This window comes from Triturus cristatus, chromosome 5_1, assembly GCF_964204655.1.
Source record: "Triturus cristatus chromosome 5_1, aTriCri1.1, whole genome shotgun sequence".
Lineage (NCBI taxonomy): Eukaryota > Metazoa > Chordata > Amphibia > Caudata > Salamandridae > Triturus > Triturus cristatus.
This window is the reverse complement of record NC_140587.1, coordinates 620413105-620434862: the sequence shown is the minus strand read 5'-3', so window position 1 is coordinate 620434862 and position 21758 is coordinate 620413105. Positions and strand designations below refer to the sequence as shown.

Genomic DNA, 21758 nt, shown 5'->3' with positions numbered 1-21758 from the left:
CATTTGCTCTTCTTTCTTCTTCCGGGATTTTGAATGAGAACTTGAACGTGGAATACATGATGTGGCACACAGGCCGCAAATCGCTGGCCCACATTGTAGACACAGGCAACAACTGAATACTATGAGAAGGCCAATACCTAGGAAGGATAGGACTTTCCATCCCCAGGCTGACAACACGCTCCAGAACCAACCGGACCATGTCCAGGTGCCTGGATTCTGATGTATCTGGCTTGCAATCTTGTGAAGACGAGTTATTGCGTTATATACGGATGGCGCGTTTTCTGGAATGAAAACACAGCAACTCGATCCGATGACCCTACAGGCTCCGCCCCTATCGGCTAGGATGACGTCAAGGACAAGACGATTTTGAAGAACAACAATCCGCATCGCAGACTGCTCCTCTGTTAAGTTGCCTAGGGCAGAGGTAGTTTCATTCACTACTGCTTCAAGGGTTCTGGTTAATCTTCGTATCAGTTTACTATTTGAGACAACTCCTATGTAAGGAAAGAGACCTTTATTGAAGTCTGTATATTGTTCCCATGCTGTTTCAGTGTAGTCAACAATCGGGATATCTCTCTGGGGTCTATTGTGTACTAGATTGGTATTTCTATGATAATCAGAAGGGGCTAGGAAAACAGGTGGCAGAAGGAATGCAATGTAACAGGTACCATCCCAATCTAGAGGTAAACGTATATATGCGGTATGACCACAAATGAAGTAGGAATGACGGGAAGCTCTAAATGTAGACTTGCCTTTATCACTGAATTCGATCACAGTAGTACATTTACTATGACCCAGGTGTACTGAACCATTCTTTCTTACACATAATTCACCTTTGACTGGTAATACGGACATAGCGGGCAAGACTGGTGCAGTTTCAGATTCAACATTCAGAATCATGAGGTTAAGTGTAAAATTACCTAATCCATATACTTCATTTTCTAGGTCAGTTCCTGTCCTTTTGGGAAGTCCCTCCTTGTTAGGGTAACAGGCTTTAAGCAAAGCTAAGTTCAGGTTTCCCCATACCCAGTTGCTCTGGTATACTACAGTGTTTGAATCTAAAGAATTAATCAAACTAAACCATGCTCCACAGGAACCATTATGTGTGAATGGATACGGAAAGAGAGGCAGAACTCCTTTGTATTTCTGATAGGGAGGGAGTCGGCCACATATCCAACAATTTGTAGCATTGCTGGTCTGATGGGAATGATGTAACATACTAATGAATGTGTTGTTGCGCAGCGCAAGTCTATAGGGCAACTCATGTGAAGGTAATTCGCTAAAAGAATGTTCGGCAGTATCATTGTAAGCAGAATGAGCACGCTTGAAAATAGGATAGTACATGTGCAACAGTATACTTGCAGCAATAATCAAAAGACTTAGAAAAAACATAATTAATAATGTCACTACACAGTGACTACGAAGTGATTTACAGTATGCATGTTTCTTGAGCTGTTTCTGTCTATTTCTCTCTCTAATTCGGTCTAGAGGATACATGTCAGAGACTAATTCAACCGATTCACCTAGGAGAGGACTTAAACAATCAAATTGTCTGACTTGCTAGACCTTAGTTTCAGTTTGTATTCTTGTGATTCGGTTTTCTCAACCAGGGGGAGTTTTGAGTCAGTCTGTGAGGGGAGGCAGGGCTGAGAGTTCAGATCAGAAAGTGGTCCATGAAATTTCTTGAATATGGCTCGAGTGTAGCCAACCCTTGCGACCCTCAATCTTCACTGCTGTCCTCGTGGTCAGAAGTACCAGTTTCGGCGTTTGCCAGCGAGGCTCCAGCGGGCTCCTCCTGTCGAAATTTCTTATGAAGACAAAGTCTCCAGGAACCACTTCATGGGGCTTCACCTCGGTGTTGTCGGGAAAGGCTGCAGCTACCTGTGAACGGCAAGATTGTAGTGCAGACATCAAGGAAGCAAGGTAATCTGTCAGCATGTTACAATCGACATCAGTTATTTTTCGAGGTATAGGCGTCCCCCACATATTTGGTGGCCTACCGAAGACCACCTCGTACGGGGATAGCCCTGTGCGGGAATGTGCTACCATTCTCATGTAAAAGAGTGCAACTGGTAAGGCTACTATCCAGTCGACGCCTTTATCTCTACAGATTTTTGAAAGTCGAATTTTCAGAGTCTGGTTGTGACGTTCCACGAGACCTGCTGCCTCGGGATGTCGGACACAGTGGAATTTCCATGGATAGCCTAACAATAGTGAAATGTGTTTCATTAGCTCGGATGAGAACGGTTGGCCGTTATCTGAGTACACGATACGGGGCAAACCATACCGTGGGAATAATTCACGAACTAACTGTTTGGCAGTAGTCGGGGCAGTGTAATCTGAGACGGGATATGCCTCTGTCCAACGGGAAAGAGCGCATACGACTACGAGGACATATTTGAATCCTCGACATCGTTCCATCTGGATATAATCCATCTGGAGGACTTCAAAAGGGTGATCGGGACGTTGAAATCCACCTTGCTCTACAGGAACGCCTTTACCTGGGTTGAACTGACAACAAATCATGCAAGTACGCACTTTCTGTTTGGCTGCAGCTCGTAAGTGTTTATTAAACCAAATGTTTTGAATACTGTCTAACATAGCTTTTTCTCCTAGATGTGCTGGACTATGTATTGTGTTAATGATAACTTGAACCATGGAGTCTGGGAGAAACCATATAGATTTTCCCTTCGTCATCCATCCCTGATCTGTTTGGATCCCTCCTAATTCAGTCCATTTCTTTATTTCTTCTGGTGTAGCATGTGTCTGTATGTCAATTACATCAAGGGCGGGATTCTTAACTGTCATGCAGTGTGTCGATGTCGGAACTATTGTCTTTGTCACGTCCGTTGCGTGATTCCGATTCTGAGCTGTCTGTTTAGCTGTTCGGTCTGCTAGATCGTTACCCTGGGAAATAATATCGGTGACTTTTGTATGGGCCTTGCACTTCATGATAGATATCGAAGTAGGCAGATGTATTGCATCTAACAGAGCTTGAATGAGGGGACCGTGTTGAATGTTGGCACCATGAGAAGTCAAATAACCTCTCTCTTGCCAAAGGACTCCGAAGTCGTGTACAACTCCGAATGCATAACGTGAATCTGTGTATATGTTAACTCTCTTATTTTTGGCTTGAATACAGGCTTGTGTCAGAGCGATAAGCTCTGCTGCTTGAGCTGACAAAGTGTTAATACAATTCGTTTCAATGTCTGTTGTGACTGCATAAGCGGCCACTAACTCTCCTGTACTTGTTCTCATACATGACCCATCCACATAAAGTGTCAGGTCTGGGTCTGGTAATGGGACATCTGTCAAGTCTTGTCTGGGTTTTGTCGTAATAGTAATGACTTCAATACAATCATGTGCCAATGGGTCTGTTCCACTTAATGGCAAAAGTGTGGCAGGATTTAATGTACTACAACGTCTGATTTCTATGTGTGGCTGGAACAATGTTAGTTCATAACCCGTCAGTCGTGCTATAGTCAAGTGCTGAGTCTGTGTCCGGTTCAAGAGAACCTCTACTGCGTGTGGTACTTGTACTGTCAATTGATGTCCTAATACTATGGAATCGCTTTGTCTGATCGCTAAAGCTGTCGCTGCGACTGATTTCAGGCACGCAGGAAGAGCCTGAGCTACGGGATCTAATGTGCTAGAAAAGTAAGCACATGGTTTGTGTGATCCTGCTTGTTCCTGAGTGAGTACTGACAAGGCAGTACCTTCACGTTCTGTAACAAAAAGTGTAAAAGGCTTACTGTAACATGGTGTCGCTAAAACAGGTGCTTGGCATAAGGCTTTCTTTAAGTCTTCAAAAGCTTGTGTATGTTCTGGAGTCCAAGGGAGGACAGTCGATGTCGCTGCCTCCTGGGTTGTCAACTGAATGAGTGGTTTTGCTAGAAATGCGTATTGGGGAATCCACTGCCTACAGTACGAAGTGAGGCCTATGAAGGCCCGTACCTCCTTTTGTGTCTTGGGTGGTGGCATGTTTACAATTAACTGGATGCGATCAGGTGTGAGCTGTCTCCCCCCCTTGGACAGCAAGTGCCCAAGGTACACAACTTGCTGAACACAGAATTGTAGCTTCGAAGGGGACACCTTGTGCCCCTTGTCGGCCAGAAAATGTAAAACCGTCAGTGATGCTTTTTCACATTCGGGTTCGCTTCGGGCGGTGATCAATAGATCATCGACATACTGAAGCAGTGCAGTGTTAACTGGCATGTGGATACTATCAAGTTGTCTTTTCAGTGCTTGGCTGTAGATGCTAGGACTTTCTGTAAATCCTTGAGGTGCGCGTGCGAATTTAAAGCTTCGTCCATTTAAACAGAATCCGAACAAATATTGGCTTTCCGGATCGATTGGGACGCTAAAGAAGGCGTTCTTGAGGTCAATTACAGTAAAGAACGTTGCTTCTGAATCAATAGCTGTCAGTAATGAAGAGATATCTGGGACCACGGGATATTGTGGTACAATGCATTTATTCAATTCGCGCAGATCAATAACTAATCGATATACTGGGGGTGCTTTTGGATCAGTTCGTTTAAGAATCGGAATGATCGGAGAATTACATACATTGGAGTCGGTTTCCACAACCACTCCTTGTGCAATGAGCTCGTCAATGATTTGCAGTAAAGCCACTACAGCATCTGGAGGTAACTTGTATTGTCGCATTCGTGGTAATACCACTCCTGCTTTGAGTGTGACTCGATATGGTGTAATGTGCATACAACCTACATCAGTGGGGCCTTGTGCCCATAAATGTGCAGGTAGATTCTGTAACCGGTGATCCATGTCTCTTGACACGTAGTGACCTTTAAAGTCACGCAAAAATAGTCGTACTCCGTCCGGAGAACAACATATTATAGCTCCTAGAGCTTTCAATGTTTTTATACCTAACAAGTTTTCTGGACATGATTTAGTAAGCAATAAATCTGTAGTCCGTGTCAATGGACCAACTGTAAGAGGAAGCGGTTGTGATACTTCGTTAATAGTAGGCTTTCCTGAAAAACCAAGGGAAACATTTTGTGAGCCTGAGAGGGGTGCCCCTGGAACCTCGTCGTGACTTATAGTTGTTCTGCTTGCCCCTGTATCAAGTAAAAACTTTCTGTCTTTCCCTAATACTTGACTCTGTACATAAGGACCCTCTTGATCTACGGGAACCTCAATAAGGGGTAAGCCAACTTCCCTCTCTAGGCTATTTCATGTGTATCGCTGATAATCTGGATAGTCATTTTGTGCATACTGGTACATCTGTTGTGTCGTGTTTTGTGTTGCGGCAATAGGCTGTGACTGCGGTACCGCTACGGTCTGTTGTGCAGCTTGCATAGGCTGTACATTCTGAGGTGCTTGTTGTTGGATCTGATCCTGTCTAGGCGGACGTGGTCTCTCCTTGGTTTTACCCGTAGAGATATTATGTTTCAGAACTGCACAATCGTTTATATAATGACCTGGCTGCTTACAATAGTTGCATGTCCCTTTTACAGGAACCGCTGAATTACTGGACTGTGTCGCACCCTTTTTATGACCGTCAGCTGGAACTGACTGGGCGACGAGCATTTTCATTTTCGTGTCTTTCATACGTCTTTGTTCGTGGTCTTGTTCTTCTCTAATTCTATTCTGGTGATACTGTAACATTTGTAACATTTGTGAAGGAGTGTTAGCTTGCCAAGTGCTCTCAACTTTCAATACTCTGTTTTTAACCTGGGGCAGGGAATTCTCGACTAGTTTTGTTACAAAAAGATGTGGATATGACTCGCTATTTGCTTTTAGGCCGCTATTAATACCAAAACATTTTTCAAATCGGGAATAAAAATCACTAGTGTCTTCATCGGGTTTCTGTTTGCAAGCTGATATTGCTCCCCAATCTTCCTTTTTCGTAGTTAATAAACGTGGCAATACTTGTACTAATAATCCTGGTAATGCTTTAGTTTTGTCTCCAAGCCCTACGCCTGCAGTTCGGGCATTTTCTTCGTTTTCTAATGCTGTCCAATCAATCTTTTGTTCTCCCACCTCCCATTCCTTTTCTTTGAGTTTCTCGTAAATACCGGCAGGCAATAATACTTTTAATATTTTCATAATGTCAGCATAGGTATAATCACCCATGAGTAACATGTCCTTTATTTCACGGTGAAAACCTGCTGGATCTCTGTCATGGCTGGGCACTAGTTTTTTCATTTCCAATAGTTCTATTTTAGTTATAGGCGTATACACAAACACGCGTCTAAAAGTATTATCATCATTCCTGACTGGGTGTACTTCGCGTAAGGGATTCTGTCTGTCTATGTAATACGTTTTTCTTTCCATGGAGGGAGCTGAATCATGTTCTGGACACAAAAAGACACTATATCTGTGTCGGTATTCTAGAATTTCTTTAATTAGATCGGTACCCATACCTCTCTATTTATTCGTGAGTAATTCTATCAGTATATCAGGTAGGGGACCAGGATCGGAGTGTTCGTTTTTATACAATATAAGGAGGTGTTGTATCCTGTATATACCAGCTAAACGCTGTTCGTCTGGTGTGAGATTCAGAAACGTGTGTGCTAGTGCATCATCACTGTATTTTTCAGAACTGTCAGCCCATTGTACTGCTGACCTGGCTAATTCTTGTTCATCCATAGAATCGAGCACATGGTACCCCCTTCGTTCTCGAAGTAATTTATCAGTAGCCTGGAATAAGTGTTCGGGGTCCTTGGATTTGAGATAGCTGCTTGAAAAATTCTGTTACATTCTGGACGTATCGGACGTATTGCATTATTGAAGGATCTTCCTTTTCCTACATAAGCTATCGTTTCTCTAGCTGGTAATTCTAATTGTCCTGTGGTCATTTCTGACTGTTCCTCCTCCTCTCCCTCTGATTCAGTTTTATCTGCCTCTAATCTTCTTTCATGTATTCGTTCTACTTCTTTTCTGATCTTTCGGTGCATAACTTCTATACTCTTCTGTTTATCATGTTTTCCGTCTGCTATATTCTGACCCCATCTGGTAAGTACTTGCATTTCCTCCGGATCTACCTCAGGCCTATCTCTGTTTCTGATCAAGCAGTTTATGAAGAAGCGTAACAATAATTTTTGCACGTCCACTTTCTGGTATTCCATGGCCTCGCCAATACTTTCAGGAGCTTGCCCTGTTTGGATAAAGTGATATATTTTGTCTAGATGACCAATCATTCCTGGTAGCGTCATTAGATAGGTCGAAACTCGTCGTAAACGTACTGATGATAGCAACATTCTGTCGTGTTTACCGGGCACTGGATCATATCTACAATCTGTAAGAGGCTCATTAAATATATTGTGATTAGCTGTTTGGGGTGTACGTTGGTGTGCTAAATCCCTATAAGTCAACCTAGGTGCTGGCGGTGGCGTGGAAAAACCTCCTGTCGCACCTCCTGTCGCACCTCCTGAGGTGCCAAGTCCAAAAGGATTTGTTGGATGTAGGGTAGAGAGTGTAGATGCAGGAAGGACTGTAGAAACAGGTGGAACGTTTAGAACGTGAGGAGGAGTTTGTTGCTGCGGAGGTGGGGGCAGATGATCTTCGGGTTGAGCGTCGTCAACAGGTGGTGCGCGTGGCTGCGCACCATTAGCATATTCGGGGGCAGCATCATCCAAATAGGAAGAAAGGAAAATGTCCTTTGCGGTCTTGGGATGTACTTTAATCGGGAGTAATGGAGGTGGCAGATCTTTTGGTACCTCCAGGGTGGCCTTAGGCAAACCCTCGGCCAGAAGAGGATACATACCATTCATAAGAGTGTTTCGTTGTCTGTCTACTTGTTCTGTTTTTACTCGGATACCTTCGTCAATTAATATGTTTTCTCGGGCTTTGTCTGAATTCTCTCTACTTTTCTCTTCTTTTCTGAACGCTTTCTCTGCGCGTCTATGCGATTCTTTACGCCATAATTCAATGGCATCTTTCTGTGACTGTCTGGCTTTCTTTTTCCATAATACTTCTTCTACTCTCATGATGCAATCTGCATCCCATGTCCCAGCAGCGGGCCATCTCTGACTTTCTGCTAAATCCTTGGTATAGTCCACCCATAAATCAAGATATAATACGGCATCTAGGCCATGTTTATGGTACATAAAGTACCCTGGAGTGTCCCTAGGTGGAATGGGAACGGCTTCTTCGAGTATCCCTTTTCTAGTTTTTATCTGTCTTAATTTCGAGAATAACGGCATCTTTGAACCTTGCTACTTGATTTTTACTTGAATTTTAACACTTGGACTTGATCACAATTAATACAATAAACCACAATAATAAAGATCGAACAATCACTCATACCACGACATTTAAAACATATCAAAACATTTTAGAACGAACAATAATAATTAGAATAAAACTAGTTACTGACATAGTACTAAATATACTGGATGTACTGCTAAACAGTACAGATACACTGCTGAAACAGTGCAGACCGGATCTGTGTACCCAAACCCGTCTTGACCGGCACAAACTAATGTGCACGTCTAAATGCGTCCCCAGCAACGGTACTCACCGGGAAGCACGGAACGGAAGGCCTCGGAAACTGGACTGGACTGGATCGGACTGGACTGGACTGGACTCGACTCGACTCGTGACATAGATACTTCGGAATCTGGTGGGCCTCTGTATACCTCGGATCTTGCTCTCTCAGCTAGGCTCTGGTCGGGATTCTCCGCACTCCTCACCGCCTCGTCTGGGTGTTGATCGCAGCCTCAGTCGCCCCCGTTGGCCTGAGGGAGATACAGGAAATCCTGCGAGTACGCGTAGTTGTCCGTCCGGCTGTGGCAGGAGACCGGGTCTGCAACGCTCCTCCGGCGCGTGGGGTGTGAGAGGTGTCCCTGTTCGGGTGCCAATTATGTGGTAAATTTAAATTACCTAGACTTAATTTATGCGGTAAAATTCAATAAGAATAACTCTGTAAAAATAAGAGGCAGAATCCGTGGTATTTGAGGATATAAAATGGAATTTATTCCTTACAAAGGAATTGGTTCGAACCAGGCAATCGGGTTCCGTCACCACGAAGGTTCAGGAAGGGATCGGCAATACATTATTGACAGGTTATAATATATATAGTAAATGCATTACAGTAAAGACAGATGCAGGAGGCGTAACAGCTGATAGGAAGATAAGAATACACATACGTAATAAAAAAGGCGTTACAATAGGCGTGCATAAAGGCGTATACTAGAAACGTCATTATGATGATGACACAGGTGGGTGGATCCATAAGAGAATCCTGCAATGTCAGCAGAAATACATGGCAGAGATGCGCGCGCAGCCGCATGACGTGTGATTGACGTGTAACTAGAGGGTGAAGGGGACTTGACATTTAGCCCTACATGAGGAGACAGAAGTCTGAGATGTCAGAACAACCTAATCCCAAATCGTATCTAATATCTTGTGTTTAAGGAACTATATTATCTGGAAGGAAAGGTCTCTCGGACAGAGTCTATTCTATACTAACTGCTAGTGCGTGTACAAGCGTCTAAGTGTCTACATGAGATGCGAGGGGGCATGGGCCTACCATGGAAACGAAAGCTATGAATTACTTGCACGGAGACAATGAGGCCGGGCCCTTTGCTCTGTAGCTGGAAGGATGTTTACCTAAACTACTAGACAGGAATGCATTTCTCGAGGAGCGGAGCAGATAACTTGAAGGCTGAATACAGTTTTTGGCAGGCAACAGGCCGGGCCAGGCACCGTTAGCCGCGCAGGAAGTAAGACAAAGGTCATAGATACAGATACAGGTCCAGGCTGGAGCATTCAGAGGCAGAAGCAGGAAAAGCTCGATGGCAGAATTCAGGGCCTACCTTGCCAGAGCTGGAAAACGTGAAAAGTATACCATATAAAGACGGTGGCAAGGCATACTTAGGAACGGAATATCTGACCCATTCATGGCAGATCTGAAAGAGGACATGTTAACGTTGGACACAATTGTATTTGCGTCTTCATAACTTGAAGTGGAGGGAACATACATGTACTTGTAGCATGTACATGGAGCCGTTGGGGTCTAAGATAGGGGACACAATTGACCATAAAATTCATATTTCCTCATCATGAGGCCAGCAAGTCAAAGTTACCGTACGTGCTTCTTTCAAGGAAGGCAAGCAGCCTAACTACATGGTATTAATAAAGTAAAACAGACTTTGATGGCTAGTGCTACAGTTTGAACATACTTTAACTTTACCATGGCGCCAATTGAGGGTTTGCCGCCCGCCTCCTGAGTCCTCCACAGACTTGGAGACGAGCACAGCAGCGCAGAGCACAATAGTATTTTGGATTCAAAAATATTGTTCTTTCTAAATACAATATTTACACAGATCAGTTAGATTTATTTTAAACTGATAAAATCTGCTTGAAAAGATTAGCGGCAACAAATTATATCTTTGAAAAAGGAAGCTAAAAGTGGCATGGTACTAACAGAAACGCTTTTTCATAAAAATCACATCTACGAAGTAAGGGGATATAATTAGGTTAGCACACATGCTGCCAGTGACTCTGGGAGTGGAAACAGGGAGGGAGCGGACTCACCCAGCTGGTCCTGCTGATCTTTATCTTGATGTTTCTGTGTGCAGCAGCCTTTTGCGTTGTGCAGTTCGATAACGGCAGGGGAAAGCAGGGCCCATTGGTCCTGCAGAGAGCGGCCAGACAGCTGCCCAGAGATAAGTTGCCACGACTCTGCCGATTGCCTGTAACCCCACATTCGGTGTTACTTAACTCTGTGATGTGACATCACTGGCTGCAGCACTCTCACTCGGCCCGGCCAAGCTCCCGGCTCCTAAATAAGTATTCGCTGGCACCCATAAAATTGTTCTGCCCCACAGCGCGGGCGGCCCGGCCGTACAGCAGGTGCGATCAGCGGTGTTGCAAGGCAGCCGAGCCCCATGATTCCGGCGCCCCACACGGCGCTAACCATTGAGCAGCCGGCCTCCACCTCCAATTTAATTACAAAATGTAACTCCCGCCCCGGCCGGGTTGAACATCAGCAATAACAACCGTGCCCTCAGCATGCGAGTTGGACCTCCTCCTTGTACCAAGAAACCCAAGGAGGCGAGGCTAAGGCGCGGAGAGGAGGAGAAAGCATGCGGACAACGAAAACAAAACACACATCACTGCATAGACCGGTCGGAGATGGTCCACCAATGAGTGCTTATCTTCCAGTCGCTAACCAATGACAGAGCCGACTGGCGCGTGCTCCAGGCGTGAAGGCAGCAAGGCAGCGTGGTTGCAGGAAGCCCGGAGCGACCAGTACACACGACGCCCCGTAAAGATCAGAAATTCATTTGCGGAAAGCAGACGAGCCAGTCCAGGAGGGCCGGCCCGCCCAAAAAGCGAAAGGGAGGCAACCCAAACAGCTAATTTCCAATGGCAGGCCACCGTTTACCATGAACGGTGACGCCAACCAATGGAAATAAGGGGCGGGGCTTCAAGCCCTTTTCTCAAAGTCCTTGTTCACAATAAATCTCGCTGAGACCTGTTTAAAAGGCTACTTAAGTGGTGGCACAACATGTGCAGTAGGCCCACTAGTAGCATTTAATTTACAGGCCCTGTATACATGTAGTATCACTGTACTTGGGACTTAAATGTAAATTAAATTTGCCAATTGGGTGTAGGAAAATGTTACCATGTTTAAAGGTGAGAGCACAAGCACTTTAGAAATGGTAAAGTGCACCAAGTTCTAAAAGCCAAGAAAACATGTTCAGAAAACAGACGGGTGAAGGCAAAACATGTGGGTATGACCCTGCAGAACAGGCCAATTCCAACACTTCCAATCTGCTCGAACCCAGCGCCATATTCCTCTTGTACACATGGTTAACCTGCTCCCGCAGCAGGGTGGCCAGGTCTTTCTTCATCTCAGTCCGGAAAGGCTGTGGCGGCACTTGCACAGATTGAGTTGTCCCAGTTAGAGCCCTTCACCTTCTTGCCTGTACCAGTGGATATCACCTCAGTTACTAGGAAACTTCTCATGACACTGATTTATGTGGGTTGCCTAAATAAGTGTGTTCAGTAGTATGAATCGAAAGATCTGCACCTCTTTGAGTCCCGCCTTTCTAACATGTTGCGATTCAGACTGTCTCCTGCTGAAAAGAGCCAACAGTAAATGGTTATTTGGCTACTCTACCTGCCTTCATGTGTCCCCATGCCCATTCTTTGTTTTCTTCTTAAAGGTTTAGTTACTTGTTCTCTTCCCCTCTTTTGTTGTTTCTTAATGTAGTTTGAATCTTGTATTAATTTACATTCAGGCAACCCCATTCGAGCCGATGCAGGATTGCCAGATTCGACTTCTGACACAAACTTTCTTCTTAGTGGCATTGACTTTGACTCAGAGAGCAGTTCTCCCCAGTTCCTCTCAGTTCATGCACTATTTATGGTTTTCTTCCCAGATAAACTGTGTGTTTTGCACCTTCCAATGGCTTCTGCCGAAAGTGATATCTGCCTTTCACATGGGCCAGTCAATCAATCTGCTACCCGTCATCCTTCCTCCTCACTCCACAAAAGAGGGTAGACTGGATGCAAGGCATACAGTGTCATGCAATATCATCACAATCGACTGGACAGAGTGGATGAACAGCTCTTTATAGACTTAGCTGAGGCTAAGAAGTGCAAAAAGGTGTCCATGTGCACCATTTCATGTTGATTACCCTATTTATTAAACTCTCTAATGCCTTAGCCCAGAAAGACATGAGCCACTGTCTAGCATTGTTGTCCTGGGCTGTGGCAGCTTCCACCCCACTCACCAGAGGTGTGACAGTGGCTGACATTCGCCATGGTGTCCTCTTTACATACTTTTTCTAAACATTCTTGCCTCACACGCTCAGTGGCTGATACTTTGCTGCCAGTGCTGTTTGTTGACTTAATCGGATTATAGACACAATTCAATCCCTCCACCCAGAGGTCATTGCTTTGTTTCTCAGTCATAAGTTGGGGAATGTGCAGGAAGAAGAATCCATCAGAAGAAAAAGTGTTTTACCGTCTGTAACGTATTGCTAGTGGTCACTATGACCTGAAGATTCCTCGCCATACACCTTCCTTAACTGTAAGTTAGTGCCTTCATTATTAAGATCCCAGGGTAAATACATCAAGTGCCGTATTGTAGGGTTTTGGCACTCCTGGTTCCTTTAGGGATGCCTCAGTGGATTCAGAAAAATACCATGTACTGGCGCCATCTCACTGCTTGGTGTCTTAAATATAGTCAATGTTGTAATACCATGGGTGGACAAAAATCCTAACTCATGCTACCTGGCAGCACTGGAGAGCTGTAGCTGGGACAGTCCTAATGTGAGGAATCTGTGGGAAGATGCAGTCTCCACCAGAAATATTGTGACTGTAGGTAATTAACACTTTGGTTACACTGCTACTTATGTTAACTTTGTTGCATGTGGCAAATAAGAGATCAACATTATGTATTTCAAACTAATTATATTATTTCAAGAAGTATTTCTTTTTAGTTACCGGTTAAACGTGTTACTTTCAATGAAAAACGTATGTCACATTTTTAACAAAATGGTTTTTTTTGTAAGTGTAACAGTGATCTTTTCTTTATTTAGGAGAGACACGTTCAACCATTTAACAACCTGGTTAGAAGATGCTCGCCAACATTCGAATTCCAACATGGTTATTATGCTCATTGGAAATAAAAGGTAACTATCTGGAAAGGGCCTTTCTATGCAGGGCCGTGATGGCTAGGTGTTTGGTGTGATTTAATGATATAGCAAGTCTGTGATAATGTTACTAAAGCAAATGGTGCAAATAAAAAAAACGAGAACTGCTTCCGTATAGAGGTAAAAGTGAACTACAGGTCCCCGAAAAGGCACATGGAGCATTTCAAATATCCGTACCTTAACTGCAAAACTTGATGTAACAGTCTATAATTAAGACATGATTTATTAAAAATGAGCATACGAAATGTGTTCGGGTGGAATGAGAAATCCAGGAGCTGGCACTGACAGAAAAGAGAGCACTGCTTACACCACCTTTAAATCTGTAAAGCTTTACACTTGTTAGCCATGCATGCCAATGAATCATTATTGTTTTGTAAACACGTTGTATAGTCAGTCGAGTACTCCATGGAAATCTCGCCTCACCAGACCTCAGCCTTTTCTTCATCCAGGATAGTTTTCTATCAGTTCTTAGTGGAAGTTGGTTGATCCATCTTCACCTTTTCACCACAGCACTTAGTTCAATTTAAAAACAGAAGACAGGATGTGAAACTCCTGCATGGGAAGGCTTTGTTAATTCGAGAGTATTGTCTTTGCATCTCGTAAGCTAGCCTTTGTAGACTTCTCTTTTCCACAAGTATCTTCGAAAACCACTGCAAAATGTCAGTCTTCATAGAGGTGTTGACCTGCCAGTAGCCATTGTTTGTCAATGAAAGTTCTAGTGAGACTGTATGGTTTCATTTACCATCGAGGCTTGCCAATCCTGGATGAGAAGCAACTCTGTGAACTCAGTGGAACTCGACCTAAGATCCAGGATCTGGCACGAAAAATGCCCTTTCAGAAAAAATAATCTTTGTATCATAGCCTAACCCTGCCTAGCTGCCTAATTACCAGGTAGGAAGTTTGAGGTTCTTCAGAATTTGTATTACTATCTTTGAAGAGCCGTCTTTCAATTTCTCCATTATATAATTCAGGGATACCATGGAGCCAAAAGCTCTGATTCTGGCTGGCTTCGCAACACCAAATAGCATTTTTCATAAGTTATTCTATTTATAAGTTATTAATATTGCTTTGATCAGGTGGTCAGTGGCAACAGAGAAGTAATGCATGGCAGAGCGAAGTACACTAGGGCAGGGAGGTGCTCAGTGAGAGGGTTACCTGCTCTCCCTATAGTGTGGAACAGAAGTTGGTGCCCCTGCCTGCGGTTTCTCTGGATCAGGATACGTGTGTTTCTGGCCCCAGAGTTCCTGGGTTCAGTATTTGCCGAGACAGTAATCCCAGGCCAGCAGGAAACTTATAATTGCCTAGAGCTGCACTACCCCATGATACTGCTCCAAGTAATTTATAATAAGGCCCAAAGACACAGTTATGTCCCTACAGCTGATCCAGGAAAGATTCCTTTGTTGCTCCTGTCAAGGAGTGTGAAATTGGCCTTTTCTCTCCTACCTCTCTGTAATAGAACATTGCAGCCCAACCCTCCAACAAGTTTAGCACCAAAAGTTAGGGTCGTGCTACCTCATGTGGAGCTCCACTCTTGGAGTAGTGAGGTCCTCCTTTTTCTCCATTCCCCACCTACCCCAGTTTCCATGCTCCATTTACCTCCACCAAATCTTGGCTCTGTAGACTCAGAATCCAGTCAAAACCCCTGCCTTCACTTTTGTCTTGCCCTCTCCAAAAAGCTTATGTTTTTAATTGAGTACATTTGCTCTAATTCCACTACTTCCTTGAGTATCAGTACCCCACCAGGCTGGGAGTACACTCCAGGCATCTAGAGCAGGGTCCATACAGACTGGAAAGGATGAAGTGAGGTTCTAATAACCCCAGATCCACAAAAGAGAGATTTTGCAATGCGTGCAATAAGAAAGAGAAGACAGCAGGGCACTTTGAAGCTACATAAATTGAAAAAGCTGTACAGCAGAAATAGACTTAAGCACAATAATATGTTATCCTCCTCTGACGACAACTCAGATAGGAGAGACTCCAGTGACAGCAGCACAAGCACTAACAGTGGAGGCAGTAACACCCCTAGGAGGAACCAACGCCCTAATCATTACTACCAGGCACTGCCATATCAGGGACCCCCACTATACCATGGACCACCACCACCACCTCCCTTCTGGCAGTTCCCTCAATATCACCAGAGCCCTCCCCAATTTTTCAACAACCGCAACCGGCCTTTTTTAGACAGAGGTTGGGGCAGAGGAAGAGGACGCAACAGAAGAGGAGCCAACAAACAAGTCCATTGGCAAGATCAACCGAACAGTGGTATGGACGCTCGGAGCAAAACGAAGGACAAGAAGACCTAGTGGTCAGTCTCTCCCACCGCGTCCTCACTGAACCTGAACAATTGGTACTACAGATGGGCTTAGGCTTTGTGCCCACACCCAAACCAGACAAATTTAGAGACCTATATGAGATACACAATTGGTTTCGTACAATACGACTTAAAGCTTTCTTCAAAGACACCACCCCCATGGAACAGGAGTACTCAGGACTGAGAAACCCCTCATCCTTTACACCACACAACAACATTGTCCCAGTAGAAGTCCTTGCCTTCGAACAGGCTGTTCTGAAAGAAATGGACCTACCACACAGACATGCACCCTTCCATAACCTTTGCAAAACAGAGGAAGCCACAGTGAGGGCTTTAGCAGATGATGCAACCATCACTATAAAAGAAGCTTACAAAGGAGGGGCCACGGTGTTAAAGTCCACAGTTGACTATGATGCAGAATGCATCCGTCAGCTTTCTAATGAGAGATACTACACTCCCATTACCACTGACCCTACAACACGTCTGACAACGAAGATCTCCACCATGGTTTACGAGGCAGAGTCCAATGGTTGGATTAGCCGGAAGGAGGCTGACTTTTTGATATCCAAGGACCCCAGAATACCATACTTTTATACCCTCCCAAAAATACATAAGGGTGTTTCACCTGTCTCTAGCCTCCCCATCGTTTCCGGGATTGGCTCCATTCTTGAGCCACTCTCCATCTTCTGTGACCACTTTCTGCAACCTATAGTGAGAGACACCCCCTTTTTTGTGAGAGAAACTACTGACATTCTTAACATCATCGAGGGAATAACTAACACTGGTGACATTGACCTCCTCGTCACTCTTGACGTGGAGGCTTTGTATACAAATATTCCCCAGAGAGCTACCCTTGCAGTAGTGGAAACCGCCCTCAGCTCTCTGGAGTGGACATCACCTACCCCCACTGCCTTCATAATGGAATGTGAAACCCTGGCTCTGACTGAAAATTTCTTTAGCTTTTTCACCAGAGTCAGGGCACATCTATGGGGAGCATTTTTGCTCCCAGCCTAGCGTGCCTCTACATGGCAGCTTTTGAAAAGGACCTAATCCACAACACGACCAATCCATATCGTAACAACCTGAAGCTATGGAAACGCTTCATCGACGATATTCTGGTGTTGTGGCATGGCAATCTATCAACCTGCGAGGAATTAGTTAGATGGATCAACGTCCAGAACGATTACCTCAAATTTACCCACCCGATCTCTGCAAATACTGTTCCCTTCTTGGATATAAACCTCACATTGAGTGCAGGTAGCCTCAACACTTCCCTTTTATAATAAACCGACCGACCGCAACAGTTTACTCTTGTATAACAGTCATCACCCCAAAGCACTAAGAGACAACCTGCCATTCGGGCAATTTTTGCGTCTCAGACGCAATTGTAAGTTGGTCAGCGATTTCAAGAAAGAAGCCGACACGTTGGCATCTAACCTAAAGGCAAGGGGCTACCCTCAGAAACAAGTTAGAGAATCATTGAAGAGAGCTAGGAACAACCCTAGAGAGTCTCTACTTGAAGTACGGCAGAAAGCTATCACTGACACCTTGACTTGTGTGACCTCATTTACCCCAGATTTCCCACGGATTAAAAGAATCATTTTAAAACACTGGGATATTTTGAATACAAGCGAATTGCAACTTCCCAAACCCAGTTTTGCATATAAAAGAACCCGCAACCTTAAAGATACTTTAATACACACAATACCTAGGAGGAAAAATACTGGCACACAGAGGACTCTGTGGGGCCTCCCGGGAGTTACTGGACACTACCATTGTGGATCTTGCATGGTCTGCCCACTGACTAGAACGTCCAAAGAATTATCCCTTTCATTGAACTTCAAGTGGACCCTTAAGAGACACACTAACTGTAATACTAAACAGTGCATCTATATGCTGACCTGTCCCTGTGGCCTCAATTATATTGGGATGACCATGCGACCTGTTAAGACCCGCATAACCGAACACAAAAGCAACATCAGGTGCCAAAGGGTCACCACGAAACTGTACACACACTTCAAGGATGCACAACACGCCCCTGATGCACTTCGCGGGATAGTCCTTGAGACGTACCACCAAGACAGCATTGTTCAAAGCAGAACAAAGATGGGTACACAGACTATCCACGCATACCATTGGACTGAATGATGACATACCATGTGGTGCCCTAACCTGAATCACCAACACTAGGCCCCCCCCCTTCCACCCAGTATACATCATGCAATTTAGTGTCACAGACCACTTACTCCATGGATGTGTGGTGTTAGGCCCTCTCCCCCATTTGGGAATGAAGCAACTCCATTAAGGAGGGCCACCATCCCACGCCATGATTGGTGTGCAAACGGCTTAATCTATTTGTAACGGTGTTCTATACCCTATGTGCCACTCCGACTGTAATAGTCACTGCCATCAATACACCATCAGGCAATACTATTCGAACCCACATTCCAATTTGGCCGCCACATACACAGTCAAGCTACTAGTACCCTGCAATGCTATTACTGACCCCCCATCTCGATATATGCACCCCCTGCACCCGCGGGATGCCCTTAACTCAACTTGATTTGGGGCCAAGTATTCACTCCACAGGATTGGGGTTACCATGCAGGCGATTGGCTTACTATCTTGTTAAAAAATAACCGGGCTACTATGATTCATTAATTATCAAGCACCGCACGTTTTGCATACTAGGTACATCATCGCTTACTAGTGGTACTCCATGTGGAGTTAAGACAACTTTAGTACATCTGCACACATAACCTGCACATTACGACATGGCCGCCGGTGAAATACATAGTTAGATCGGGCTACTGCCCTCCCGCATCCCACGTGATTCTTCACGTCATTGGCACCGCCCACACTTTGGCTCCGATGGGCTTACTTAGATGCTTCCGACCCCCTACTCGCCACCATCCCGGTGCCGGCAGCAGGGTAGGTCTTAAGGCAAGAACCGTTAACTCGCCGGTGAGTAGCTGAACTGATATCCCCAATACACGAGAGGTGAGTGTGCGTGGCGGCGATCGTTCCGCCGTATTTTGAGCCCGCTCCTGCGACCTACCGGCTCCCGCCGTATTTTGAGCCCGCTCCTGCGACCTACCGGCTCCCTGGTATTGTTACGGGTCCCTGCGTGTGTCTCCCTGTGCCGCGCGGCGCTCTCTGTGTCCATCGGGTTCCCTGACATCGGGATGACCGGCTGGGCACGTGGGGGACGCTCGCGGCATCAGGGGGGCACTGTGGACCTGATCAAATACCTCGAACTTGGTCCTCTCGAGGTTCTCACTGGTGAGCAACCGGAGTTGCAATCCTCCCTTTTGTATATTGCCTGTTGAACAACAGGTCGAGGTCTACATACTTGAACAACCCTTGACCATTCCCTGTATTTCTTTAATGTTTTTATCCTCTCCCTAGGACCCAATTGATGTCCTTTCATACCCCCTACTCACTGTAGCGAGTATATCTCACATACAGACCACGTGAGTCCCGTGACAGTCCTTATGACTGCATCTGCATTGATGCTATCATCCTTGTTTTATTCTTACATTTCTCTGCCATTAGAAATCACCATAGGCACTGGATATAGTTATAATCTTATGTAGTTCACTGTCCCACACAACGTGATCCAGGGACTACATCAAGTGCACACTGAGTGGCCCATGATTGCTGAGGCCTTGTAACTAGCACAATATTCCCAAAGGACCATAGGTTGGTTGGGCAATGAGGATTCCACTTATTTTGATACCATTATTCACATGCCAATATGTTTTTGTTTTTTCTTAGTTTTTTCTTCATTTTATCTATAGGTCCTGTGTTCTGGGTACGTAGAAATTTACTTACCTCTGTAGTGTAGATAGCGTTTTATTCGATCCTGAGGAAGTGCCCTTATCTATAGGACAACAATGGCACGAAACATGTCGATCACTTGAGAGCTGGACATACACTACTAGATACATCATTACTAGTCCTGTGCCCCTCTCACTCTTTTAGCTAGGCCGTTTACCATCCCCAATAAAGTTGTTTAGGGCTAACTGACCTATTTTACATCCACCTACACCCCACATCTACACACTAGGCCTCTTACCCCCACTGCACCCACGGGCAGGAACAAAAGATCCCCGACAAAGAACCCCGGTTTGGGTGCCCGTCGGGTATTGCACCGCCGACCTGACGAGGGGCAGGCTCATATGATGAAGCATGACACCTAGCTTGCTAGGTGTGTGAGAGCCCTAGTTCCGACAAGGGAATCCCCCCTTCCCTTTTCTCTGCACACACAGAGTGGTCTCGTTGGACTCACTATGCTTTGCTCTCCTCCTGGTCTTCTACCTTCCATACACAGAGGAACTTCGTACTCTCTTTGCTTACTAGTCCTTTTGGGGCATGTACGCTGGACCTCGTTAAACACGCCCCTCAGTCCCTCCTTTTGTTAAAAAATATGCCGCCAGACAACCAATTTTTGGAAACTTAAAGGATGTTTTTAGTGTCTGTCATGCAGCACACACCCACTTACCAACACAACCCTGAAAAATAAATGAAAGTTGATAATCTACAAACAAAACAATATAATTTACGGACGATAGAATATTCCTTTAAAATGTATGTGCAATTTGTCTCATTTAGCTAATATTTTTTTTTTTATAGTTTTATATAGTGCGAACTAGACCAGAGAAATCGGGTATCCGAGTGCTTTACATGAGCACCAGTTTCGTTACAGAAGGACACATTCATTCTGTGTTAGGCACGGGGAGATTAAGTGATTTGCCCAGAATCACAGGATGTTGAGCGTTGTAGCCAAGACTCAAACCCGGTTCCTCAGGTGTGATGTCGACCGCTCTAGCCATAAGGCTACATCCTCTCCTTTCTCTTGAGGATATTGTCCTTAAGCCTAGCTTGCTGACTCTGCAGTTTTCGTGAAGAGCCAAGATTAAAAGAATAATGGATGAACACACTTGGAAAATAACTTGGTCATGCTTCTTCCCCTCTTTGAGCAGAGTCTCTTCATGCATACCTATCAAAATGTGACCAACTGAAGGAGGGCAGCATAGAAAATAATGAAGTTAGGTGTATTGGCTGTAGGCCACAAACACAACATATCCATGCTGCGCACCACAACCCAACACCCACCTAGCTCTTACTACACACTTACCCTCTGGATCACAGCAGCCTACAAAAAGAAAGAATGCAACTGCAGGCCCAGTTACCACACCAATATGGTAGTGTAGCTGGATTCATGCCCTCATATGCTTAACAGATCTAGGCATTACTCCTTACTCGCCATTTTAGCAACCGCTCTTTCCACGTCTCACGCCATTCAGTTCTGGTTGCATTCAGCATAAGTTTAGAACTACAGTCCTGCTTTCCAATTTTCATTTTTGTGCATTGTTTGACCACATCAACAAACATTTTACGTGAAGGGAATTTAATGCAATCAGATCATGTTTCATAATAAATTGTTTTGTAATCCTGCAAAATTATGAGACAAAAATACAGTACATTTAATGATATGCAAAGAAACTGTTTAGCCTGGTCAAAACTCAGTGTAGTCTGCATAAAATAGTGAGATGAAGCTTACACTTCAGCAAGTCGTCTTGTTGGTGTACCTTGGTGCCTGTGTTCATGGATGCTGCAGCTGACATCAGACTTGTTTTTCAACTCCAGAGTTCCAGCTACACGGCACTCTGGTGCTGCATACTCCTAGGACCAGCTACTGTACTTTAGCTCAGCTCAATTTGTCTATGATACATGACACCTATAAATTCTTAACATTATGAAATACAAACAACATTTCTGGAATAGTCTACAGTTACATTGTAGATGCT

The 21758-nt window shown here is 44.7% G+C and overlaps 1 protein-coding gene across 1 annotated transcript in view; it reads left to right on the top strand.

The window, feature by feature from the left end:
- The window catches only part of RAB2A (RAB2A, member RAS oncogene family), a 281508-nt gene that overhangs the window by 136031 nt on the left and 123719 nt on the right, over positions 1 to 21758 (top strand). The window contains exon 5 of the mRNA XM_085605560.1: positions 13521 to 13613. Coding sequence (XP_085461686.1) covers positions 13521 to 13613 — 93 coding nt within the window. The remainder of the gene's footprint in view (positions 1 to 13520; positions 13614 to 21758) is intronic.